This window comes from Pan troglodytes, chromosome X, assembly GCF_028858775.2.
Source record: "Pan troglodytes isolate AG18354 chromosome X, NHGRI_mPanTro3-v2.0_pri, whole genome shotgun sequence".
Taxonomy (NCBI): Eukaryota; Metazoa; Chordata; class Mammalia; order Primates; family Hominidae; genus Pan; species Pan troglodytes.
In genome coordinates, this window is record NC_072421.2 from 19,619,484 (window position 1) to 19,646,999 (window position 27,516).

At 40.3% G+C, this 27,516-nt stretch overlaps 2 protein-coding genes across 9 annotated transcripts in view; one reads left to right on the top strand and one right to left on the bottom strand.

Moving 5' to 3' along the window:
- LOC134809367 (uncharacterized protein C10orf95-like) overlaps positions 1-27,516 on the top strand; it is a 73,080-nt gene that overhangs the window by 37,694 nt on the left and 7,870 nt on the right. The gene's annotated exons all lie outside the window — the stretch shown is intronic.
- Positions 1-27,516, bottom strand: part of ADGRG2 (adhesion G protein-coupled receptor G2) — a 136,771-nt gene that overhangs the window by 32,434 nt on the left and 76,821 nt on the right. For 2 of the 8 annotated variants that reach the window (XM_016943191.4, XM_054676260.2), the window contains exons 4-13: positions 18,451-18,486; positions 15,861-15,899; positions 15,730-15,753; positions 14,203-14,238; positions 11,869-11,910; positions 9,245-9,298; positions 6,443-6,498; positions 5,479-5,534; positions 2,166-2,205; positions 1,673-1,710 (exon numbers count right to left, since the gene is read on the bottom strand). In XM_016943191.4, coding sequence (XP_016798680.2) covers positions 1,673-1,710; positions 2,166-2,205; positions 5,479-5,534; positions 6,443-6,498; positions 9,245-9,298; positions 11,869-11,910; positions 14,203-14,238; positions 15,730-15,753; positions 15,861-15,899; positions 18,451-18,486 — 421 coding nt within the window. The remainder of the gene's footprint in view (positions 1-1,672; positions 1,711-2,165; positions 2,206-5,478; positions 5,535-6,442; positions 6,499-9,244; positions 9,299-11,868; positions 11,911-14,202; positions 14,239-15,729; positions 15,754-15,860; positions 15,900-18,450; positions 18,487-27,516) is intronic. The other 6 variants (XM_016943205.4, XM_016943193.4, XM_016943194.4 and 3 more) reach the window with 5 other exon arrangements.

Sequence of the window (27,516 nt, forward strand, 5' to 3'; positions counted from 1 at the left end):
CCAGGTTCAAGCGATTCTCCTCCCTCAGCCTCCTGAGTAGCTGGGATTACAGCCGTGCATCACCACACCCCACTAATTTTTGTATTTTCATTAGAGATGGGGTTTTGCCATGTTGGCCAGTCTAGTCTCAAACACCTGACCTCAGGTGATCTGCCCACCTCGGCCTCCCAAAGTGCTGGGATTACAAGTGTGAGCCACTGCACCCAGCCACATCAAGACCTTTCAAATCCAAAATCTTTCTGGGGCCGGGTGCGGTGGCTCACACCTGTAATCCCAGCACTTCGGAAGGCCGAGGCAGGTGGATCACTTGAGTCCAGGATTTTGAGACCAGCCTGGCCAACATGCTGAAAACCTGTCTCTACTAAAAATACAAAAAGTAGCTGGGTGTGGTGGTGGGTGCCTGTAATCCCAGCTACTCAGGAGGCTGGGGCAGGGAGAATCACTTGAACCTGGGAGGTGGAAGTTGCAGTGAGCCGAGATCGTGCCATTGCACTCCAGCCAGGGCAACAGAGTGAGACTTCATCTCAAAAAAAAAAAAAAATCTTTCTGGGAATTCTATCTAGATTATTAGATAGCTAAGAATTGAAGACATTCTCTCTGTTCTTTCTACTTTAGCCTTGGTTTAGGTGAAAGAAAATTAATGTTGCAATAACGAAAAGAGGTCAGTGAAATGAACTAAATACGTACAGTGGACAGGGAATACAATTTCATTGCCCTTATTTGTACCAATGAATAGTTTAATGAGTAGAAACTCTCATTTTCTAGGACTTTGACTGTCACAGAAGGCTCGGGGTTCAGATACTAAGTGTATTGCCCTGTAAGCCATCGGTTTACACAGCCAGGATAGCCAATGGACAGAATTCAAAATGATAATCTGTGCAACCCCAAATAATTGTTGGACAAGCTGTGATCCACCCCTGTGTGCATGTGCTTCTTAATTTGTTCTTTTCTCTTTAAAAAAATTTTTTTTTCAGACAAAGTCTCACTCTGTCACCCACGCTGGAGGGCAGTGGCGCAATCTCGGCTCACTGCAACCTCTGCCTCCCAGGCTCAAGTGATTCTTGTGCCTCAGCCTCCTGAGTAGCTGGGATTACAGGTGCCCGCCACCATGCCTGGCTAATTTTTGTATTTTTAGTAGAGATGGGGTTTTGCCACGTTGGCCAGGTTGGAATCGAACCCCTGACTTCAAGTGATCTGCCCACCTCGGCCTCCCAAAGTGTTGGGATTACAGGCGTGAGCCACCACACCCAGCCATGTTCTTTTCTCTTTCTTTCCAATCTTTTCCTTCCCCCTCTTTCCTTCTTTTCCCAAGCTCCATGTTACATTCCCTCTTTTTGTTCTGGCCTTCACCCTGCCTGGACCACTGGGAGCCATTTCCTGGTTATATTGGTGGCCCTCGGGGCTAAGGACACTGATGACCCTTAGCCTTGTGGAACCGGAGGTAAATGGCCCGATACTACACACTTCTCTGTACTTTGTAAAGAAATGAGAAGATAGATATGACAGAGTGATCAGTGTTTAGAAAAATAAAAATATTTAAATCCAAAATGTCATTAATATGTATTTATTTTAGAGGACCCCCTTTGCATTTGCAATTTAACTAAGACTCCTTCATACTTTATTTCTCATAAATGGAGAAATTATATTTATGAAAGTATTAAAAATGACTGACCTTTGGGCCTCTGCTGTAGCACACATTATAAAGTAAGTCTGAAACAAAACAAAAAACATGTATACATATATATGTTACTTTGGGCAGTTGGAAATATCAGAAAAGAAGACCTAAGGCTAATCACAGAATTTTAGAATCACGAGAGCCCTTAGGGATTGTCCACTTCACATTCCTACCAGATTCCCGGCATATCATCAACGCTCTTCAGGCCATACAATCTCCGTGAGGTCACTATTACACAAGGAAGCTCATTTTCTTGGAGTTTATATTTTAAGAAACTCTTGGTGTTACATGAAGGAAAATCTACCTCCTTGTAATGTCTACCCATTGCTTCTAGTTCTGATTTTTGGAATAAAAAAACTAGTCCATTCATTCTCTTACACAACAAATTTGGGAGAATTTGAATACATATCTCCCAGGAATGCAGAACCCTATGCTTTCCCCCAGGTCATAACAATAATTATAAACAAGCTACAGGGTGCACTATGATTACCTCACTTAGGGTTTGCAGGGTTTTGTTGAGCTCTGAGCGTCTGTAATAAAATGAGAGAAATTGACATTAAGGAGACCATTAGTGATATTAAATTGAAAACATGTTAGATTTTAGCAATTAAATCAAGCACATGGTATACATTGCTTATGGTGTTCACTTTGAAGAAATAGAGAGTATAATAAGAGAGTCCTATGTGGCAAGAAAATAAATAATTTATATGACAAGGGAAACCAACCAGACAGGAGCTATGTCAGTTCTAGCCAAAAGTGAGTTATAAATTATGATTGGACAATTTTGTTATTCATTAGGCTACTGCAGCCTCAGGCAGCTTCTTCTGGCAGAGGGTCAGAGGGAGAGCTGGCCCCAGGCAAAAATTTTCGAGAGGGGCACGCCACTCACCCTGGGGACCTTGTGCTTCTGATTTCTTCCTCACCCCGTCTCCCACTGACCTGGTCTGCCCTCTCTGGCCCTCTCCAACGCTGCCTTCCCCTCCTCACAACTCCCCCTTAGGAAATTCTCTCTTTCCTCTCCTCCAATCCCACTCCAACCATGCTTTCATTTCTTCAAAGTGGCAGAGCTTCACATGAAGTTGGGATGAGAGGAATCCAGTTAAAGAATTCATTCTAAGGCGGTAGTTCTCAAACAGGGGAGACTCTGCCCTCCAGGGGATATTTGGCCATGTCTGGAGACATTTTTGGTTGTTACGCTGAGGAGGGTGCTACTGGCATCTGGTAGAGAGAGGCCAGGGATGCTGTTAAACACCTTACAATGCACAGGATACCCCCACAACAAAGAATGATCCAGCCTGCTGGAAGTCAAGAGTGCCAAGGTTGAGAAAACCTGCTCCAAGGAATGGTAGCACCAGGCAAGGTCTGGAAGGAAGAAGGGAAGGACCATGGCAATAGTTGCTAACTCCTCAAGCTGGCAGAAGCCATTCCTCTGTAACTGTGCTCAGAAACCGCCTCCTGGGCTCAAGCGGTCCTCCTGCCTCAGCCTCCTGAGTAGCTGGGACTATAGGCACATACCATCATGCCTGGCTAATTTTTTGTAGAGACCACGTCTCACCATGTTACCCAGGCTGGTCTCAAACTCCTGGGCTCAAGAGATCCACCTGCCTCGGCCTCCCAGAGTGCTGGGATTATAGTCATGAGCCACCATGCCCCACCTACAGGTCACCTTCTTTCTGGGGGTTCCCCTATCCCTCTGCTGCAGTCCGGTTTAATTGCTCCTCCTGCTCTATATTCAGAGACTTAGAACATCCATCCTTTGGTACCCTATACAAGCCACCTTCAGTGCAGGGGTCGCACTGTATTGTTATTTGTTTCATCTTGTGTCTTCCCCACCAGATTCTAGAGCCCTGGTTCTCACAATTAGCCTCATGTTGGAAACATGCCAATGCCTGGGTCTCAGCCCCTAAATACTGATTTGTTATGGAGCATGCCTGGGCACTGGGATTTTTGAAAGCTCCCAGGTGATTTTAATATGCAACCAGGGATGAGAAACATTGCTCTAGACTTGGTTTCCTATCTCAGAGAGTTGGGTTTATCCCTGTGGATCCCCAAGGCCGAGCACAAAGTAGGTGTTCAACAAATGCCTGGTGACCTTAAATGAACTCAGTTCTATTTCTAGTCTAGTAATTAAGAGTAATTACAAGTATGCCAAGTTGTATTCTAATTGTAAATTTGTGAGTTAAAAAAAAAAGTTTTGGCTGGGCACGGTGGTTCATGCCTATAATCCTAGCACTTTGAGAGGCCGAGGTGGGCAGAACACTTGAGGTCAAGAGTTTGAGACCAGCCTGGCCAACATGGCAAAACCCTGTCTCTACTAAAAATACAAAAATTAGCCAGGTGTGGTGCACACGCCTGTAATCCCAGCTACTCGGGAGGCTGAGGCATGAGAATTGCTTGAACCCAGGAAGGTGGAGGTTGCAGTGAGCCGAGGTGGCACCATTGTATTCCAGCCTGGGCAACAAAGTAAGACTCCATCTCAAAAAAAAAAATTATTCTATTATTGCCCAGCTAAAGTTTCAGATCCTTCCAGAGCATTGATCTCTTCTGCTTTACATTTCACATATTATAAATGAATAGTTAGAAAAGCTAGATTTCATCAGGAGGTCAAAGAATAGGCATAAAGGACATGAATAACACCCCACCCCACTCCCAGTTCTTACTAGTTGAACTTCTTAACCACTACAAACTGAGTAGGCCCTAGGGATGTTTGCTATCTGCCAAATGCTTCTCTCTGCCTAGGCGTTGCTGAATCATTAGATGTAGCCAGGTCAAAAAGCTAATTTGAAAGATGACCCATAAGAAGAGGGATTTGTTTTGTTTTGTTTTTAAATGAAAGATTTTTCTTTTCAGTGTCATCGCAGACATTACAGATTTGCTTCAAAAGTTTATAACAATCTCATTTGTGAGGCAGTAGCAATGTTGAGAGTAGATGAATTTTTGTCTCTGATGCTGCTTCACTGGCTGCTATGAGGGCATAAATGTGAAGTTGACCCTTTTGGTGACGGACACAGTAAGATCATCTCCTGGCCTAGGCCATCCTGGTGGCTGACATTTTGACTTACTGTTTAACTGGGGGCACTTTTTTTTTTTTTTTTTTGAGACAGAGTTTCGCTCTTGTCACCCAGGCTGGAGTGCAATGGTGCAATCTTGGCTCACTGCAACTTCTGCCTCCCAGGTTTAAGCAATTCTTCTGCCTCAGCCTCCCGAGTAGCTGGGATTACAGGCGCCCACCACCACGCCCGGCTAATTTTTGTATTTTTAGTAGAGATGGGGTTTCACCATGTTCGCCAGGCTAGTCTTGAACTCCTGCCTTCAGGTGATCCACCTGCCTCGGCCTCCAAAAGTGCTGGAATTACAGGGGTTAGCCACCACACCTGGCCAAGGGGCATCTGTTTGTAATGCATTTCTCATTGTCTGTGCTTGTCCTTCTAAGCCCAGGTCTACTTAACAAAGACTTTTCTCTGTCTTATGAATCACTGATGCTTCATGAAAGCATCAACAAATCATATATTTGGAGTCCCACCTTGGACTCCTCTTTCAACCATGCTGGATATCAAATCATATTAAAACTCAAATGCTAATTCAAATGAAGCTGTTATATAACTTCAGCGCATCAAAGAGCCTCATGGGGATAATAGTTGATGTGATTATGGTTAATTTGCAAGGAAGTCAAGAACCAATTGGCTCTATAACCTTTGGGCTGGTCTCTTTCCCATTCTCAGTTTTCAATTGCAAACATGGCTCAAAAAGTATCCTTCCATAGTTGATGTCTGAAGTTTCAAGTCAAATGGCAGATTACTCACTTTAATTCACTTAGAGACAGGACTCCAGTTAAGGTGCCATTCGTTATATGTTGATTCTGTTAGAAGCATAAAATCATTAAGAATATAACAAACATTGTTTTGTTTTTTCACTCTCTAACAGTAAGTTGTTCTTCAGTTTTATCAGCCACTCAAATAACTATACCCCAAAGACTGAATCCTAACTGTAAGGAACATTGTCTATCTAAATGATCAAGCTGCAGTTTTATAGAAAAGGGAGGGCAAAAAGTGGTTCTTAAAAGTTAATCCATATTGGCTGAGCCTGTTTTTGTTTCATGTTTTCTTTAAAAAATATTCTAAGTCAGCAGCTCTGATGTGCTGATTTCTGTCTTTCTTTATTTCACGAGTTCCTCACAAAGAACACTATTAACATTCTTGTCACGAAAGGTCCTGGATCTAAGTAACAGACCCCAATGTAAAAAGGAAAACTTGATAGCAGCCATTGCTGTATTTCTAGCAATGAGCTCATTGCCTGGCACATAGTAGGTGCTCAGAAATAGTCATCGAATGAATGAACCACATTTGGCCATCCTCTGAACCAATCTAGGTTTTGGGAAGGCTGATACCACTGCATCAGAATCCCCCATGGGGCAAAGAGAATCACATTCAGAATATTATTCATAGATTCAATACACATATTTCTTGTTGCTAGGAGTTTCTAATATAATTTAAAATTTTAACTGGCAGTAGAATTGCATCACCTTAACATTCTTATTCAGCAGCAAGCCTATTGAAAACTAAAATATAGTTATTAACAAAATACCATGATTATTATGAATTCAAGCCCTCGCTACAAAGCTAGGGACTCAATTAACATATTTCATTTAAATTTGGTCATAACAATAAATATACCAAATATCATAAATAATCTGAACCTCAAACAAATGTTTAAATATAAATGAATTTGCCTTTTAAGATTGCAGTAAAAAAAATCTTTAAAACTTACCTGGGGAACGGTGCTTTCTTTATCATATTGAAACATGATCTCACCTCTAAAAAATGCTAAAAATAAATTTTCAAAAAGATATTTGAGACTTGTATCCTTATAGCTTGAGGATTAATACCACATACAAAAAGATTATCAAATTATAAAGTTTCATTGAATTGTTTTTATTCACATTTACTTTGTCAGTAAGTTACTCAACTATTATCAATATAATTTTCAGAAAATATGAACTGTAAATTTTATGCGGGAATTCAGAAAGAGAAAACTTGTCCCCTTGTTAAGAAATTTTATTCCTGGGGACTTTGACTCTATCTGGAAACAAATAAAATAGAGACTCCTAAACAGAAAGACGTGGTGTGCACTTCATAATCTATATGCAGGGGTGTCCACTCTTTTGGCTTCCCTGAGGCACATTGAAAGAATTGTCTTGGGCCACATATAAAATACTCTAACGACAACTGATGAGCTAAAAAAAAAAAAAAGGCCATGCATAAGTCTCATAATGTTTTATGAAAGTTTATGAGTTTGTGTTGGGCCACATTCAAAGCTGTCCTGGGCCGCATGTGGCCCATGGGCCGCGGTTGAACAAGCTTGATCTTGTGAGCAAACTCGCCTTGTGAGCAATGGGGCAAGGATATCACATAAACTAGAGCCAGGGCTCAGCCAACGTTTTTGGTGATTGAGCAGGTAGTCAATATTTGAGGGTTTGCAGGTCATATGATCTATGCTGTAACTACCCAACTCTGCCATTGTAGCATGAAAGCAGCCATAGGCAATACGTAAATGAACAGGCATGGGCTGTGTTCCAATAAAACTTTATTTACAAAAACAGGCCATATTTGGACTATGGCTGGTAGTTTGCCAACCCCTGAGCTAGAAGGCCTCCTCTTCTCATCATCTTTTATTGTACCCCAAAGTACAACAACTGATTCCTGCTTAAAAATGGCCAAGAAAGCACTAGACCAGTGTTTGACATGATCTATTTCAGCAACTTTTCTACTAAGAACCTCAGTTTCCACATATCGATACTGAAATTTCAATTCATACAGTATGTAATTATTAAAAGATATTTGAGATCTACATAGACTTATCCATTTTTAAAAATCTTAGCTTTTAAATGATTATTTAAATTGTGTGTGTGTACGTGCATGCCAACACCCACAACGTCTCTGCCTCACATTCTTATTGATGAATATTGAGTTTCATAAATGTGCTGGGAGCACAGTGGTAGCAGAGCAACCAGGAAGCCAGCACCTTTTGACTATCAGCCTGACTCTTGGTCAGCTCCCACTTTCTTCACCAGCCTCCATTTTCCTTAATGAACCCAGATTGGAACCTGCAAGAAGTGAAGGTTTCTAGTTTCTGGCAGGGTACCATGGGGTTTCTGGTGCCAAAAACCCTGATGAGGTTGTTTTCACCGACACTAAAACAAACGGTCAATTCAGTCCCTTAATTGGGGAAAACATTACTCCAACCAGCTTTCTGGCATCTGTTACTCAAGATGACCAGTTTTTTTTTTTTTAACTACATGTTCAATTTTCAAACAGTTATCAAACATCATGTAGACACAACACTGAACTAGACATTAGTCACCAGCCCAAAACATAAGTGAAGCACAAAAATAATGACATTATGGGGAATTCGGTGAACGGAAGAGTCAGAGAGGAGGGAGAGAAGGAGGAGGAAAAGAGAAGAGAGTTATACAATATACGAAAATGAAATGTATCCAACACTTTGCTTTCTTTAATCAAAACCAGCTAATATTTTCCTCCTATATTCTACCTGGAACGTAGTATCAGCAGAAAAATGAGCAAATCTTATATTCACACAATAGAAAGTGTTTGTGAAACATTCTTTCAATAGGACATTTTCTTGTTTTCTAATTTATCCAACCTTATTTTACTTGAAATTGTTACCTATGTTTTTCAAACAAATTATTAAACTGTTAAAAGGAATGGAATAAAGAAAATATTCCTGTAATGATTGCTTATTACTGTAATCACAATAAGACTTTCAGAACATAAAATACCTAGTTAACTTCCTCTTCTCGCTTCTCATGATCTCTGGCCAATTCTGATCTGCCACACCATATTTTTCTGTTTTTCACATTTGCTTTCATTGGTTTTAACAAGGAAGGGAGCCCAGAGAGCCAAACCAAGGTGAGAAAAGTGGTTGTTTCATTCCGTCTGGCCCATGGCAGAAGGGAAAATATTCCCATTTCAAAAATAGCATGTTCTCAAGAGATTTCCATCTCAATTTTTAAAAATAGCAAATGGTCTTAGTTAGAAATGGCAAAATACACTATGGACACTACTGGAATTAGCATCCACTTAAACTAGGTGTACTTGAGTTTTCAACATTCAACAGGCTGATCCGCTTTATTCTTAGCAAGACGTTATCCTGTTTCTAAGCTCTAATACTTAAGGCCCTATGGAAAAGCTTGACAGATTTCTATATAAGAAGTGACTTTCAATAATTATTAATGTCTTTATTAGTTATGTTCACAAATTAATTCTAAGGGTATTAGTTATAGATTTAAAGCTATAATGAAAAATATTTATTGTAGAGCTTTATGTCTCATATTAAGGAAGTTAATCCATCTTCTCACTAGGCAACGGGAAGATAATTTCAGCCAGATATAAAATTTGCTTTTGTTTTTATTAGGGACTCCTAGTAGCCAGGTGGCATGAAAAGAGGCAGCTCCAAGAGGCACATACCACATACTCAAAAGAAAAGAAAGTGAACCATTTATCTCTATGGAGGAAATTTATCTGGTAATGTGTAATGTACACAAGAACTAACCTGAGTCATTGCAAATAGATGACAAATTGCAGATATTTCTCTGGGGTTTGACGCCTGCAAAGAAAACACAACCCAGCTGGTTAAGCATGTCAATGCCTGTGTTTATGTGCTGCATTGTCAAGAGAATTCATAAACGTAGGCATCAAATGTGGACCAGAAATATTATAAGCTGGAATTAATTGGCTGGATGAATTCCACAAAGACTAAAGAAATGAGTTTTCATTTGTTGGTCATTTGTCAGCTACGGAACTTAATTCTTTACTAATCTTTAGTATGTCAATATCTGATCCTTAACTCCTCCCTAAAATTTTTGACCCCTTCCCAATTAATCCCTCTCCTGTTCAGTATAAACAGAGCACCATGAACACAAACCAAGTAGAGACTTTAAATGGAATGGCCCTTAATCATAGATCCTCCTTCTTTTCATATGTAGGGGAGTCTATGAACACTCTAATGTTAATCCTAGCTCTTTATGCAAATGTATGTATGAAATAACATTAATGTCATAATATTGTTTCATGGGCAAAAACTACAAAATTCAAAACATATTTGCTGAGCATTAACCATATTCTACAGGCTTTGGGAGTTTCCAGATATAGATCCTGCCCTCAAGGAGCATACAATCTAGTGGATGATACTAGCCAGTAAATAAAAAGCATTTTTTAATTTACTTATTAGTGAGGGCAAAATGGAGTGATGACGAGGACAACAGACCACACAGGCATACAAAGGAGACAGAGATGACTGGGAGATAAAATGAGCATCAGAACCAAAACTTTATACGTATTAACCTGAGAAACACTTTCTCCTTTGGTGAGAGGAGAAGTGTATCTCTTCTTCAATTTGAAAAGAACTCAAGGTTTACTTCTCTAAAAAGCCTTCCTTTATTAATTGCATCCTTTTGGCAAAGCATAAGAAATCCATAGTACATGGGAGGAGCAAATGCTGATAATGTATTAAACAAACTGCCAAGGGAAAAACTTGTTATATTAAGAAATATTTTTGTCTCCTTGTTAGGTCTTGTTTGGTCAGAATTATGTGTGCAATGCCCAACTGCAAGTTTATTTCCATTGCACATTACAAATCCTTAAATTCTTTTCTATGAGAAAACTAGTTTGGGTACAAACTAAAATTATAATTTGAGTTAGTGCATGTGATATGCTTTCTGCTAGTGTGATTTATTGATGTACAGGCATCATGCTTTAGCGAAGACACCTATAGCTATGAGTTTTGATTTTGTGAGCAGATTAAATTTAGGTACCCCAAATTACCAGATCTGTAGATTTTTATATTGTTCCAAAGCAGTGTTACCCACACCAAAAGAGAAATATTTCTTCTTCTGTCTATAAGCAAATATACTTGCTTATAGATAGAACTCACTATAACATATATACTATGCAAATATAGAATTTATAGATTTTATAATGGGTAGTTATGCTGTAAATGTCCTTTAAACCATTGCTGTATTACTTACTAAACTTTTCATTCGATCATCTCATCTTTTTCTAAATTTTAGCTGCACCTCCATTTCCAGTGATGCGTGTCTTCTTGCTGTTCATTCATACTGAGAATTTTGTTTTTCCTACTGCTAGCGTTCTCATCTGTAATCTCCTCTATGTACATGGCCACAGGTCATTCCTTAAATCATGAGTGAGAAAACTTTCTAAAGGGTCAGATAGTAAATATTTAAGCTTTGTGGGTCATATGGTCTCTGTTGCAACCACTCGTGTTTTACGCAGCAGAAAAATAGCTATAGAGAATATGTAAGCAAAGGGGCATGGTAGTGTTCCAATAAAACTTTATTCACAAAAACAGGCAGTGAGCCCGATTTGGCCCATTGGTGATAGTTTGCCAACCGCTACTTGAAATCAAGCCTTTGTCAAGCATGTCTTGTGTGTGTAGTCTTGTATCAGAAACTTAAAAGTACACATTTTCTTTGATTTAAAAAGAATTTGGCCAGGTGCAGTGGCTCAGGCCTGTAATCCTAGCACTCTGGGAGGCCGAGGCAGGCAGATCACTTGAGCCCAGGAGTTTGAGACCAGCCTGGGCAACATGGCGAAATCCTGTCTCTACAAAAAATACAAAAATTAGCCGGGCTTGATGGCACAAGCCTGCAGTCCCAGCTACTCAGGAGGCTGAGGTGGGAGGATCACCTGAGCCAAGGAGGTTGAGGCTGCAGTGAGCTATGATTGCACCACTGCACTGTAGCCTGGGCCACTGAGTGAGATCTTGTCTCAGGAAAAAAAAATTTGAGGTTCATTCCTCTAACTTCTTCATTAATTGCATCCCCCTCTACTCCTATGCCTCTTAACCATGTCAGTAATACTTGTATAATCATTGCCTTTATCTGCATGCATGTTCATGTTAGTTATCTATTTTTTTGCCTTGTCTCCACCCATAGACTAGAAGATTCTTGAGGGTGGGCTCTGTGTCTGATCATTATTATATAGCCCCAAACACCTAGTACAATTTCAGGTACCCAGTGCATACACATCTATTTGTTAAGATCAGATTTTATCTTGAAAAGTTTGGAAAAAAGAGAAAGAAATTATAAACACCAGCCATTTGTTTAATTTTACTTTAGTTATAAAAAGGAAAGTCTTGATATTGATAATAAGTCATACCTGATGTATTGAAGGTTTTTACTATAGTGATTTTAGTTTTTTCTGCAAAGAAACAACTTAAATATTAGAGAATAATCATTGCTTGTTTTTTAAAAACAATTTGCCATGAGTATCATTTTAGTGAAGTGCTAAAAAAAAAAGCCACACTGTTGACACCTTTAAGACACTATCGGTCATCTCAGCAGCAGAATGAATAGGAACCGCATCCACGGATCATGTAGCATTGGCACAGGGTGAGTCTGGGAGTTGGAGTTCCATGTTTACGCAGTTAGATCACACCCATTACACACCCCACTGCCTGTGTAATTCTACTTTACTTTCCACACACTGCTGCTAGACAAATGATGTGGACTTACACTTCAGATATGTAGAATTAAGCCACTATCGGGACCTTCAGGTGATAGGTTGTAAAGAGCAGGTAATTCAGAATAAAAATTAATGTGAAACAGTACACATGGGATGTAAAGTATTGCTATTATACAATCAAGTGTCTCTCTATCTTCTTTAGGAGTTAACATAATACTATCCCCATTGTACTGATAGAGAATGCTATTCTCAGAGAGGTCGAGATCATCCACCTATACACAATCACATAACACGCCCACAGCAGAACCAAGACTGTTCAAAGTGAGTGACTCACAGGCAAATATTAACATGCCCTGAAGAAGCAAACTTTAGAAATGTCTTCCAAACACGTTTTGGGGACAGAGCCCATGGTTCATTCCCCAGGTAACGGAGAAGCAGGTACAGAAATCTTTGCTGTAAAAATGGCCAATGGAAAGAGGCTGTGTTCAGGGCATAGATTTTCACCGAAGCTCTGTCACCTAGGGTGGATGGGCAAATTCTGAAGAAAAGGCCAAGCTCAGAGATTGGAGACACACTTAAGAATGATGATGTTATCCTGGCAGAAACTCATCAGTAACAAAGACACACAAATGAGGTTTCTGAAACTCTCAGGTTTCAATGTGTGACCCATGAGCCAATGATGGGTGGTAATTATGAAGGCTGATAGCATTTCACATTGTCATTAAGAATCTTTTAGGTCCGGGTGCCGTGGCTCACGCCTGTAATCCCAGCACTTTGGGAGGCTGAGGCGGGCGGATCACAAGGTCAGGAGATCGAGACCATCCTGGCTAACACGGTGAAACTCCATCTCTACTAAAAATACAAAAAATTAGCCAGGCATGGTGGTGGGCACCTGTAGTCCCAGCTACTCGGGAGGCTAAGGCAGGAGAATGGCGTGAACCCGGGAGGCGGAGCTTGCAGTGAGCCAAGGCGGCACCACTGCACTCCAGCCTGGATGACAGAGCGAGACTCCGTCTCAAAAAAAAAAAAAAAATCTTTTAAATATATTATTTTGTTTGCCCTGATAGTTTCCTTTTCAGAGCAAACAAAATACAACTGTGAAATGAACTTCTGGTTTTGGTAACTAAAGTGCTCTGGGGTAAAAATGTTTAACTTCACTAGTAATCATGAATGAAAAATAAAACCTAAGAGTTGAGAGAAAGATTTAATAAGATATGATACAGTCTCAGCAAAGGTACAGTGACAGACATTCTCATCCACTGCGGACAGGAATGTCGCTAGGCACGACCTTTCTAGAAGGTAACCAAGCAGTAGTATCAAGAGTCTTACAATATTCATACTGCTGACCCTTAGAATGCAATCCTTGCATACTGCAATCCTTAGAATGTATCCTACAGAAATAAGAAATGAATGCAAAGATGTTGGCACCAGAATGTTCATTGCAATAACTTCTATTAAAAAGATAGAAACAACTTTAAAGTTCAACATATGGTACAAAATGGAATATTATGAAGTCATAATAGTAAGGGACACTGGAAGATACTTCTAACATAATATTAAGTCAAATGGGCAAGATACAAAAATCTATGTAAATTATGACTATTTTGCAAAGGATATAAGAGTATATGTATATAAATAGATGTATAAATGATACTGAATGGAAATAGACCAAATTGTTAACAGTCATAGTCTTAGGAAAGTAACATTAAAGATGATTTGTATTTTCTTCTTTGCATTTCTCTATATTCTCCATCTTTATAAGCTAATATGTATCACTATTATAATCACAAAAATAATACATGCTGTTTTAAATGGAGTGCTATGGCCATCGTTTGGAAGTTTGGGAGTGTGGTGACAGAATTATAGTTCAATGTCAAAGTCAAAGGGGTCATAAATCAATGGTTGAAGGCACAGGAAAAAGGGCAAGGAGGCAAAAGAAAACTCTTTAGTAACCCAGTAGACTGCACAAGCAAGACACTCAAGAGGCTGCAGAAGAAGCTATTACATTTAGAAATCACTTGATATTACCTGTTTCGTTTGAAGGGAGTAAGCTTAAAGTAACATCTGAAATAAAATAATAAAAATTAGCATAACTACTGGCATGGTTTACAAACATGTGTGTCTTCCTAGGTTCCTTAAACATTTCCCTTTTCCCCAAATCTGGGAGAAGTTAGTTTTGCAAAAGCCAACTGACACTACTAAATGTTTTTGCTACCCATCCTCTCACTACTCCATTCTCCAACCCCTGGAGACAATTCCGGAGCAAATGTTCATTGATTCAAATGCAAGTTACATGTCTATACACTTAGCAACACTCCCGTAACCATTAGATTTGAATAAACTCATCTATGTTGTTTAATATTTTGTCCCTTTTTTCTCTATTATAATGAACGTCCCTAAGGGATATGACATTTCCAACATTAATACTGATTTTAATATATAGCCCTGTGGATGCATAATACATTTTTACCAGTGATACACTCTTATAAAGCAATTTAAAATAATTCTAGCTTAAATTTGGAGTAAATGACCATTATATTCGACTAACTTTTAAGAAAATCTCATTTGGATCCTGTTTGATTTAAAATCCAATTTAAAATCGATTCTATTGGCATTTCTTTAAATCCAAATCATTCTAGAATTTATGATTCTGGATGAAATTTTAGGAAAAAACCAAAAGGCATTTATTACATCATACTTAAAACACACACACACACACACACACACACACACACACACACAAAATGGGATCCAAAAACTGCACCAAAGCTAAATTGAAGATATTATTTTCACTGTGAGAAGTAACTGCACATAAAAATGATAACATCTGTCCCTTCCCATTGGGCCAAATATGAATTTAAACCAGTTTTGATCAGTATAAGCTGCATCTATGATTGTTTAGCTCCTTAGCCACCAACCATATGGTGAGATTTGATTTTAACCAAGGGCTTGTGAAAAGTGTTGGGGTTTCATCGCAATAAGATGGAAGGAAGGCTGTCTACCCATTCTGTTCACTTATTGGAGGGAACAGAATGTACTGCTCTGCCCCCTTCCCTTGAATAAAGCCCACTTCTTTGCCCTTTTCTCTAGCATGATGGGGAAGCCATTTTTTTCCCATTTCATACTATTTAAAAATTGATCAAATCATCTGTAAAAAGGCTGTCTTTGAACACACTGTGCCTCCAAATCCATGCTGAATCATATTGAATAACTGGATGTGCTTTTCACATTTAAACAATCTGTCATGTAAAACTTGTTGGCATTGTGCTGGACAGCAAGGGAATGGAGAATTCAAAATGTGATCGATATTTCTTTTATTTTTAGCTAACAATTAGAGTGGTGGACTGCTCTCTTCCCTCCATGACTGTAAGAATGTTATCATTTAACCAGAAAGTTTAGGTCACTCTCCAGGGTTGGCAAGTTTTGTTTTGGGTTATTTGAAACTACTCGACGTATTCAGAAATAATTTAGAAATGGAAACCTTCAACACCATTCATTATACTTATATTCATATTAAGGGTTATCAATTTTCACTTGCTTCAGAAAAATTCTTACCATTGAGGCTTGTTGTTTCAACCTCTTTTTGTCCCGAGGAGAAAAACAATACAAAGATATAATTAAAACAAAACTTTAACAAATTGGACTAAATCTAGGTTTAAATTTTTTCAAAATCTTGCCTGGAGTACCATTGGAGGAGGGGGCAAAACTGACAACAGATAATTTAGCTGCAGGAGAAAAAAAAATTAAATCAATATTTTGAAACGATTATTTGTCAAATTTTAAAGAATTAAAACTTTTGAGATATAATTACGAAAAGAAGTAGAAAACACACTAGCAGACCAAGTTGTAGTTAAATCTGCATGTCCCATGAGCGCTCAGTGAGTATAAAATTTAATCAGAGAATTGTAGGAAAAGAACCCAAGATGAGTGAACCTGAGACCCGTGATTGCAAAGCTTGCTAACTACTTATGGAATATTATAGAAATAAGATTAGGAACCAGACCAAAATACAAGAAATATTACTTTAAAATTTTTTCAGCCAGAGCATTCTAGAAAACATTTTAAATAACTTGCCAAATTACAATCATGAAATATATTGGCACGCTGGTGCCATTCTGTTACAGTGATGCCTAGCAAATCTTCCCACAGTAAATTTAGGATTAAAAAATTGCTACCACTCAATACTGTACTACCTAACCAGATTTCCTGGTAAGTTATTTTAAAATATGGCTGCTATTAAGGCAATTAATCAAGTGATAAATTTCCTGTGGAATGACTCCACTTAAGCTAAGAAGTCAATCTACTACACACATTTTGCATATTTAAATATTTAAAAGATTCAATGGCTTGACCTCTACCTAAACATGGGAAAAGCAAACACCAACATTTTATAACTAAAATAAGTTTTGCAGTAGGGAGCCTGATTTTCAGCTGGTATGGACCAAAGTTGGGTGTGTCAAGGCACTTTGGCTGGCCTATTTTAGACTGCTCTTGTGTTGGCTGAAACACACACACCCTGTCTGTCCACATTATTGTTTCCATATTTTGTCATTTACTACATTTATTTATTTCTTAAATTACCAAGGATGTTTCTTGAGAAGTAAGACAGTTCCTGAGCAATAAGATTCAAAGTGTAGATATAGAATCCTTTTTGCTCTTGGGGCAGAACAAAATAATTGGCCACAACTAGTTTTTAAGGAATGACTATTAATTCTTCCGAATGTTGATGAATGGTGACACTGTGCAAAGAAGAGACCTCTGGGCATGGCTGCCCATCCATCCCTTGATGCTACACTGGCTCTTACCTTCCAGTTTGCACTGCTCTCCCCCAGGGCACCCAGAAGCCAGGCTGTGACTAGACCCAGTGTGTCCCCCCAGAGCCCCATTCCCTATTCTATGCAAACAAGGTTTTGCAGATATCACCATGATTCAGTTTGCTGAGGACTATTCTATTGGAAGAAAAATATAGTGGTTCATTGTGCCCTAGAAGCTTAACAACTAGGGGGCAAATTGGCGAGATCAAAAGAGCTTGGACTTTGGAGGCCTGCAGTCCTGGGTTTGAATCTTTGCCCCATTACTCAAAAACTCGTAAAAATAATAGTTACCACTTACCAAGGGTTTACACTGTGCCTGGCACATATGTTATCTCATTCCGTCTTCACAACTACCCGACAACAGCTACTATTATTCTCCCCAATTTACAGGAGAGGAAACTGAGGCATGGAAAGGTTAAAGGAACTAGCCCAAAACCACACAGCTAGGAATGAAGGCAGGAAGGTGGTGGCCAAATTACAACTCAAGTCATCTGGCTCCAGAGAATGTGTGAACACGAGCATGTTTTATCCTCCCCAAGCCCCAGTTTCCTCATCTATAACACGAATATTTCCTATGCTGCAAGACTGAGAGGAGAACGAGGAGATGTCTGAAGGCTTCCAGATACATAGTAGTGCATGAGAAGTATAGCTATTGTGATTAATTGGATTTAAATAATGAATCAATAACAGTAGAAGCTCATTTGCACACAACTACAGAAAGAATGTGAGTTGACTCACTCCCCATCATAAAAGATTGTTCTGGAATAGATGGTATACCCAAAAGAATACAGAAGTAGGAGTCAGAGAAGCCATGTGCTGCCTCTGTGTGATGTGGAGCAAGGAGCTGTGTGATCTTAGAGAAGTTCCTCAGCCACTCCAGGCTTCATTATCTCATCAACTAATGGACAGGGCTGGGTCACTTTATCCCTAAGGTCCCATTCCAGCTAGCAGTCTCGAATTCAGGTTCTGTTCCAGGCACTTGCCAATCTGGGTTCTAATGTATTTGCCTTCCCATTCTGGTGAGTGCTGGGCCCTTAGAATCCTAGTGAAAAATATCCTTTCAGTGGAGGTACTGAGGGTGTATATTTAAGTGAACATCTCATCTCATCTCCTCCCTTAAATGTAAAAACATCTGGCATGTTTATGTTCCTGATACTCTTCAAGAGACTTGTGAACTAGAATACTAAAAATAACTGATGAACTTAAGTAATTACTGTAATGAAAACTAACAATTTAGTCCCCTGTGATTTGTTGCCTGGCTTTGTCCCACAATATGGACGGATCAATATGACTGCCCTCTGGTCTATGCTTGCATTGATTTTTCAGGTGTAGGCTTAATGACCTAATTAAGCTTCTTGGAGGAAAACAATTTTGTTGTACCTGACTACATGCCATGTTTCATAGAGAACTTACAGAATAATCTTTTCCTGAAATTCCCCAGAGTTCTAAAAAAACAACTTACCAGGTGGTGGTGACAAACTGGAATTATCAGTATCTTCTGTTGAGGAAAAGAGGTGATTCAGAATTAGTTTCATGAGGACTAAAATCAATAAAATTGTATTATATTAAGGATTTTTTGTCAAATAAGTAGGTTTCAGCTACTCATGTCACTAAAAAAAAGTATGTGAATGTTTATCAGCCTCACTACTGTAACAATTTCACTATCCATATGTACTCCATCCCATCATGTTATAAACCTCAAATGTGCACAATAAAATTTATCTTAAAAAATAAGATAAAATTAGTTTAATTTATGCACACATTTGTAGGAGATTAACATCTTTAATGGAAGTGAACGTAAGCTGAATTACAAATAGCTACCAAAAGAGGGCAGTATGTTAATTTACTATTATTTTCAACAGCTAATCAATACTTTTTAACGTGTATGTTTGCATAAATTAAACTTCCATTAACTGTGCTGCTTTTGAGCACAGACGTTATATCTATTAAGCCATTTCTTTCTTATGAGTTAAGCTAGATCAGACACCTCTGGGTTTATAAACTACAAGAGCTGCTGAGTTATTTATTTGGGGAAAATGCTCAGATCTCTTAAAAGAAAAGTAATTCTATATTTCTATCTATGAAAATAATACATACATATTGGAGAAACTAGAAATTACAGATAAGCAAGAAGAAGAAAATAAAAACCATCTATAATTTCACCAGAGAAAAATGACATTAACATGTTAGTATATATTATTTCTCTATGTGTGTATATATATTTACATATATACAGATATATGCATATGTTTATATGTGTATATATTTACATATATACAGATACATGCATATATGTTTATATGTATATATATGTATAAGGATTACATCACACAAAAATATTTATAACTTGATTTTTCTCATGACAATATATCATGAACGTCATTCTATATCATCAAACAATTTTCCACAACACCATCTATGATGGCTGAATAGCACTTCAATTGTTGTATGTACTATTTATCTATATAACACATTTCCTCTTAATGGGCATTTTGGTGTGTATGATTTTTCATGATTACAAACAATGCTGCAATAAATCCTTTGGGCTAAATTTTTACATACATATGTGGCTATTTCTTTCAGAAATTCCATAAATGTTGTTTGCAAAATGCCCTAGAGAAAAATTGGACCAATTTATACTACCCTTTAGAAGTGTTACATCCCCAAATACTGACCCACATGGGGTGTTATCTTATACATTAAAAAAATTAATTACAAAGGGATATTTTTACAATGTTATCTTGAGATACAATTAATAGGAAAGAATAAGTATGTTTGCAAACTAACATTGCACAGTGAAACATACCTGGTAGCCTCCAGGAGCCTATTTTCTTGAAATGATGGTAGGGTACTGATTGTTTTCTGGGATAATTAAAATCATAGTTCGGCTCGAAAGCAGGACTGAATGAGTGCCCAAGTTCCCCAATAACCCTGCAGCCAACAAGGCAAATGTAGGCAAGTGGCTAGGTGCTTTGGTGCCCTAATTTAATTGGAGTTACTTCTTCCTTAGTCTCTGTTCTTCTGTATCTCTCATGCTACTTTAATATTCCACTAATCTGTTGAGTTAGCTTTTAAAGGGTTAATTTTGTTTTTGAGACAGGGTCTCACTCTGTTGCCCAGGCTGGAGTGCAGTGGTGCGGTTGTGGCTCACTGCAGCCTCAGACATCCCAGGCTCAAGTGATCCTCCCACCTCAGCCTCTTGAATAGCTGGGACCATAGGTACGCACCACCACACCTGGCTAATTTTTTTATTTTATTTTTTGTAGAGACGGGGGTCTCACTATGTTGCCAGGGCTGGTCTTGAACTCCTGAGGCTCAAGCACTCACCTCGGCCTCCCAAAGTGCTGGGATTACAGGTGTGAGCCACCATGCCCAGCCTGAAAGGGTTAATTGAAAAAATACCTTTGGGAACACTGAAGGGGTCATCAGTCATTCACATCTTAGTATGAGTTCATTTGAATTGGGTGAATTCATCTGATCATCTAGCAAAGAGCTACCACACTGGGCAACGTGGGAAAGCCCTGGGTAAAATCAACATTCAATATGGACTACCCTCAGAATGACACCTGTCAGTGTGGGCAGGTAAAGTGAAGAAGGGCAGGCACCTGGCAAAGGCGGGGAGCAGGATGAAGGCACCTGGGAAGAGTTAGGTACCAGAGAAGAGGGATGGAGAGTGACGTCGAGGGGCAACAGAGGCTAACATTGCTTCACTGACAATTTTGCCCGGTGGATGGCCATAGTTCCAACCTTCTCCACTGCCAAATCTGTTGACCACAGCTGTGTACACACAGGGGGCTGATTTGAGTTTCACCTCTTTCTTACTTATTAGAAAAAAATGGACAAGTCAAGGGTAAGAGAAGAGCCAGAGCAGAGAAGGAAGTTTTCTGGGAAACTCACAAAACTGGTCCTCCATCCCTGAGTTTGATAGGCGTGGGCTTATAATCAAGAGCTGAAACTTGATCAAAATGTAGATAAGACTGGGCGCAGTGGCTCACATCTATAATCCCAGCACTTTAGGAGGCCGAGGTGGGAGGATCACTTGAGGCCAGGAGTTCGAGACCAGCCTGGCCAACATGGCGAAACCCCGTCTCTACTAAAAATATAAAAATTAGCCAGGCGTGGTGGTGCACATCTGTGATCCCAGCTACTTGGGAGGCGGAGGCATGAGAACTGCTTGAACCCAGGAGGCGGAGGTTGCAGTGAGCTGAGATCACACCACTGCACTCCAGCCTGGGCGACGGAGCCAAACTCTGTTTCAAAAAAAAAAAAGTAGATGAGGGGTTGGACCAGCCCAGGGCTGGTCTCTTTCATCATGAAATGTACAGGGCTTTCAGTAACTCCTGACAGGAAAGACAGCGGTCTACTTTGATGAAGGGAGGGAATCTAGTAAATTAAAGCTAGAGATTTTTAAATGATTCTTCTCTGCTTTTTTCTTTTGGCATTTCTTTTTCCTTTAGGAACCCAGCTGCTCAGTCACTAACATTTATTCACTTTTTCTGTCTCTCATTATGATGCTCCACCTCACTCCTGGTCCAACCTAGAGGTATCCCCACAGGACTTACACTTTTCTGAGGATCAGCTTATGTTTCTCTTGGGCCCTCTCCTAACTCACTTCCCATTTGTTACAACTTAAAGAGGTGGTCGTCATATCCAGTGAGTCATATATTTGAGCTCCATGCCACTCTTAGGAGACAAAACATTTCCATTGTTAAAAAGATTCATAAACAAAGAAAGGAAAAACATTTAAAATTTTCAGATTTTCCTTTGGAACCTACAAAGAGCCAATTTTCAAGCATTATTCATTTATGGAAGTCTCAATTTAAGTCAATAAATAAAATTATGGTGCCGTGTCTATAAAATTTACTCAGTATGACTCCCTAGTGATTTTTTTAAAACAAAGTCCATATATTCCAATTAGGATGAGCAGGAGTTTGGCTTAGAATAGAAGCCAAATGGAGCCAGACAAACTGGAAACTCAAGAAACTGGCCCCATCAATGGAGTCTCTTTCCCTACATCCCCTCCCAGGCACTTTTTATTTTTTCAGTTATTGCCACTACCTTCTAAACTCTAATCCCACATGGCCAAGTGTGGTTCGAGCACTGCCATGTGAATGTCTTGCTGTCATTGCTTCTCCAACTCAGTATATCCAAGAAGTCATCCCTCATCACCCCACATCATTTCCACCCTTGATCAGTTCCTGAACTCAAAAGTATTGCCAGTAACACCCGCCAAACATTTAAGTTGAAAACTTCAGTACTGGTTTGCTGTTGCTGCTGTACCATTAACTTACTGGCTTCAAACACAAAATTGTTATCTTAGAGTTCTGCATATCAGACGTCCAGTAGGAGTCTCACCAGATTAAAATCAATGATGATGATGCTAGGCCACATTCTTTTCTGGAAACTCTAGGGGAGAATCCATTTCCTGCTTATTCAGGATAAGCAGAATTCAGATCCTTGTGGTTGTAGGACCAAGGTCCTCATTTTCTTGCTAGCAATACATTGAGGGCCATTCCTTCAATTCCCAGAGTCTAGAAGCCCCCCACATTTCTTGGCTCATGCCCCATTCCTCTATCTTCAAAGTCAGCCATGATGGGACAGGGCCAGGTCTTTCTCAGGTGGCATCACTCTGACTCCTCTTCACTTTTAAGAGCTATTAGGCCCACCCAAGTAGTCCACGATAATCTCATGGTCTTTCATTTTAATCACACCTGCAAAGTTCCCTTTGCTATGTAAGGTAACATATTTACAGGTTCCAGGGATTTTAGGATGTGGACATTTTTGGGGAGCCATCAGTCTTTCCACCATACTCAGAAACCCAGTTTCCTAAATTATGGAGAATGAGTTGCAAGGAACTGCCCTTCAAGAGAGAAAATCCTACAGGGGTCAAGTGAAGAGCCCAGAAACAAAGAGTTACTTTTAACAATAGAGTCGAGTCTACAAACCAAGATGCTAACTCTCTGGCCATTGCTCCTGACTCCTCCCCATCCCCAACTCCCACCTCCATATCCAGTCATTGCATCCTGGGCAGTCTTCTCATTGTAGCATGGGGCTGTTGCAAGGATTCTCAAAGAGAGAATGTACATGGCATAACAGGAATAGCAAAAACTGATCCACGCTTCCTGTGATCCAGGCTTACCACATGAAGGACTTCAAACATACTTTATTATTTAATCAGCCAACAACTTTGCAAATGTGATGAACACTGAGGATCCTGAGATGGATCGATTATCCTGGATTACCTGGGTGGGCCCAATCTAGTCCATGAGTTCTTAAAAGTGGAAGAGGAAGGCAGAAGAGTGGGTCAGAGTTATGCCATGAGAAGGACTCCTCGACCCTGAAGAGGTAGGTGATATCATTAACATCATTCCTTGTTAGTGCTTGAGAAACAGGATGGGTGAGGTTTAGAAACTTGTTCAAGGCCTCACAGATCATTGCTTGTAGACCTGAGATTTGAACGAAGGCAGTTTGACTTCTGAGCCTAACCTCTGAGGCTCTACTCTATCCCAGTTCCAATGACAAACTCTGTAGACCATAATCGAATACAGAAATGGGGGGTGTTATTATTATTATTATTATTATTATTATTTTGAGACAGAGTCTCGCTCTGTCACCCAGGCTGGAGTGCAGTGGCGCAATCTCGGCTCACTGCAAGCTCCTCCTCCCGGGTTCAAGTGATTCTCCTGCCTCAGTCTCCCGAGTAGCTGGGATTACAGGAACCTGCCACCACGCCTGGCTAATTTTGGTATTTTTAGTAGAGACGGGGTTTCACCATGTTGGCCAGGCTGGTCTGGAACTCCTGACCTCAAGTGATCCGCCTGCCTTGGCCTCCCAAAGTGCTGCGATTACAGGTGTGAGCCACCGCGCCTGGCCATAGGGTTTTATTATTAATCTTCTTTAATCTCTCTCTCATCTGTCCCTTCTCCCCATGCTCACTGCCCCCTTCCATACCCAGGCCGTCACTGCCTCATACCCGGGTGAAAAATTAGAACCCTAGAACCTTCTAATTGGAAGGAATCCTAACATTCTTTGCATCCCATTTCTTCCCCCATACAGTAATCCATCCACCAATTGTACACCTACAGTCTCAATTCAGCCTCCAAACAAGTTTTATCCTGTCTACATAGTGGGAATCATGCTGGAGTTTTTTGTTATTATTATTCTTTTAGTGACAGGGTCTTGCTCTGTTGCCCAGGCTGGAGTGCAGTGGCACAATCATAGCTCACTGCAGCCTCCCACTCATGGGCTCAAGGGATCCTCCCACATCAGCCTCCTGAGTAGCTGGGACTATAGGCACATACCACTACACCTGGATATTTTTAAAAAATTTTTTCAGAAATGGGGGTTTCAAGCTCCTGGGCTCAAGTGATCTTCCTGCCTTAGCCTCCTGAGTAGCTGGGACTACAGATGTGTGGCACCATGCCCAGCTCCAAGTTATTGAAAATTTGAATTACTCACCAACATTTAAAAATCAGGAAATTTCAAATAAAATTCCAATTTTTCACCTTGTTTTACAAAATTGTAAGTTTTGGGAGATGACCCCTTTATGTCGGCTCCCTGGCCCTCTAAAGCATGCCCTGGTTACAAAAGCTGATGGAGCTGGCTCTCTCCTCTTTATATCTTCAAGTATTCATTGACTACACCCTTCTTTCACTTGGCATTTGGACAGATGTCATTTAACTTTTCCACTGTGTGCCTTGTTTACCCAACTAGACGCTAAGCTGCTTGATGCTTTATTTATTACCTTCCAGGAATCTAGTCCAGTGTCTTGTTTGTGGTTGATGTCCTAAAATATTTTTGCAATGACTAATGAAATCCTTAAGAAATCTCCGTCAGTCAGAGATCAGTTGGGAACCCATGACAGGTAGTTCAAGAGCAGGAATGTAACACAGGGAAATGTTGTAAAGATGAAGAACTGGAGCAATCCAGAGGTGAGCAACAGCAGGAAGATTCTGGAAGAGCAAAGGAGGGAGGTAATATTACCAGATACCGATGAACAGAGCCATAAGGCAGGAGTTCAGGCCACGGGATGTTGGAGGGGGTCTGTCCAGTGAGACTGGAATCATGGAAGAGGCACAGCCCCCATTAGAGATGCCAGCCAAACCGAGAGAGGGGGAGAAATACCCTGACTTCCCCTTTCCTCTTGCACTCCAATCTCCTGTCACTGCCACCCACTGGCCGAACCTAGCTGGAAGCCAGTTGGCAAGGAGACATGAAAGATATTGCAAGGGGTCAGGTCCCTGTGATACAGAGTAAGGGAAGGATGGGGAATGGATCTGAAAGTAACAAGGCAAAATGACTAATGCAGAGTCAACAGAGGAAAGACTCAAGAATACTTCTTGGATGACTATAACTCAGATTTCAAAGTTTGGAGGAGTAGTTATAGCTGCCAATCACAGCAGATAGATGCCTTAACAGGTCTTACAAATGTATGCTAAAATGTCCACCCAAATACATATCAAAAACAGCATTAAAAAGTCAGCCATTGTGAGCCCCCATTGCCTACAGTGGTGACCTCAATAACATACCTGTTAATGACTTTTCCTCTTTTCTTAATGCCTTCTCCCTTCTCTCTTTTCCTAATGCCTGCTCCTTCACTCCTGATTCCTGGGATCACCTCCCAAATAAACTACCTGCACCAAAGTTATGCAAGATCATGTCTGGGTGTTTCTGAAGTGTTCATTTTTCTCCCTGCTATTTGACACTGTGGTAGATATTAAGACTTCAAATGTGAGATGGTTGTCTTACACCTATGATTGTGGTAATACTATGAGTATTTACTTCCACCACATTCTTCCCCAAGTTGGATGGGGAAGAAAAAGGCTTAATCTTTTGGGAGTGGATCTAAAAAGATTACAACTAGCTCTCCTTGCATGAATATTTTCAACCCGACTGAAACTTGTAATCTGGTGGCAGTCCTCCTCTGGATTGAATTACTGTTCCATAGAGAGATAATTAAAAACAAGCCACCACGCCTAGGCACTCTTATATGGGAACCCCAAACAGAACAATATTTTTGTTGTTATTACACTGGCTTTTAAGGGCTTGGGATAACAGACACTCTTCCAGGAACGGCATTTTCAGAGTTTACTACATAACCCCCAAAACTGAATGAAAACATTTCTAATTTGGTATATCCAAAACATGTTTACTCGCGCTGGGACACTGCTCAATAAGTACTCTTACATAATGTATTTATTAAACGATTAATAATGACATCATTAAAAAAAACTTCGGCTCTTAGCTGATGGAACTTCCCAAAGTGCAAGCAATCCGCAGTTCTAGGTGGGCTTTGGCCAGAACGGGAAGAAGGTGAAATGTGTTCTTGAGCCCCCAGCCCCCAATTCTTGCTTTTCTCCTGCCTTCGCACAGTATCGCCCACCCATCCCCCTGGCTCTTGATCCCTCCAGAACTCATCCTGGTTCTCTCAGGGCTTTATGAACTGTCCCTTCCCCAAGGGTCCACGAGATGCATTTTGGAGCGTCCATAAATGCCCCGAAATAAAATGCAAATATGTGTTCATATGCATTTTTTCCTGGGAAGATTAGAGCCCCAAAAGGGGGTCTATCTTTAATTAACAAGCACTTATACACCATTACTATATGACCGGGCACTGCATAAATATTAGCTCATTTAGCCCTCATAACAACCCTATGAGGTACGTTATCCCCATTTCACAGATAGGGAAATGGAGGAAAAGAGCAGTCAAGTAACTTGCCCAAGATTACATGTAAAAGGGCAGACTAGGATGTGAGGCAGGCTCTCCAGCTTCACTACACCAGGCCGCTTCTCATCTTGGGCTGTGGGCTGAAGAGAAGGAAGGGCCACTGACCTACTGGGTGTCCACCGTGCTCCACCAGGAGGGATGTGCACTTTAGGAAGAATGAGAGCCTTGAAATTAACTTTCTGACCAGTAGAGGATACTGGGGGATCATTCCCCGCCCTTCCCAGTGCCTCTGAAACTAGACACATGGCTAGCAATCTACGCTGCTGGTCCTGGCCCGTGCTGATAATGGAGCGTCATGGCTGTGCTTTTCATTTAGAATGCTAGCCATGATTTCCGTTCACTTCCGAAGTGATTGGTGTAACTTCCGAAGGCTGGTAGCTTCTAGAGCTATTTCAGTCTGACGACATGTAAATGCTGCTTAGCGCTTTGGGGGTGGGGAAAGCGGGAGGCCAACTCACCTTTATTGGACACTGATGACACTGGCCTTATACCTGTGCTCCTCACTCAATGGAATCGCCCCAACATTTCCATGAAACAGACAGCTCTCTACCCCAACCTTATCTTCTCCTGCCCTCCCCTCACTCAGCCATCCTGGCCTCCCTGCCGTTTCTCCAACACACCAAGCATATTCCCACCTCAGGGCCTTTGCCTTTGCTGTTCTACCTGCCTGGAACACTTTTCCCCCAGAAGGCCCCTTGGTTTGCTCCAGAGCCTCCTACACATTTTACTGAAATGTCACCTTCTCCGAGAGGCTGTTCCAGACCAGTCTATTTCAAACTGCAACACTTTCTGCCTCTGCCT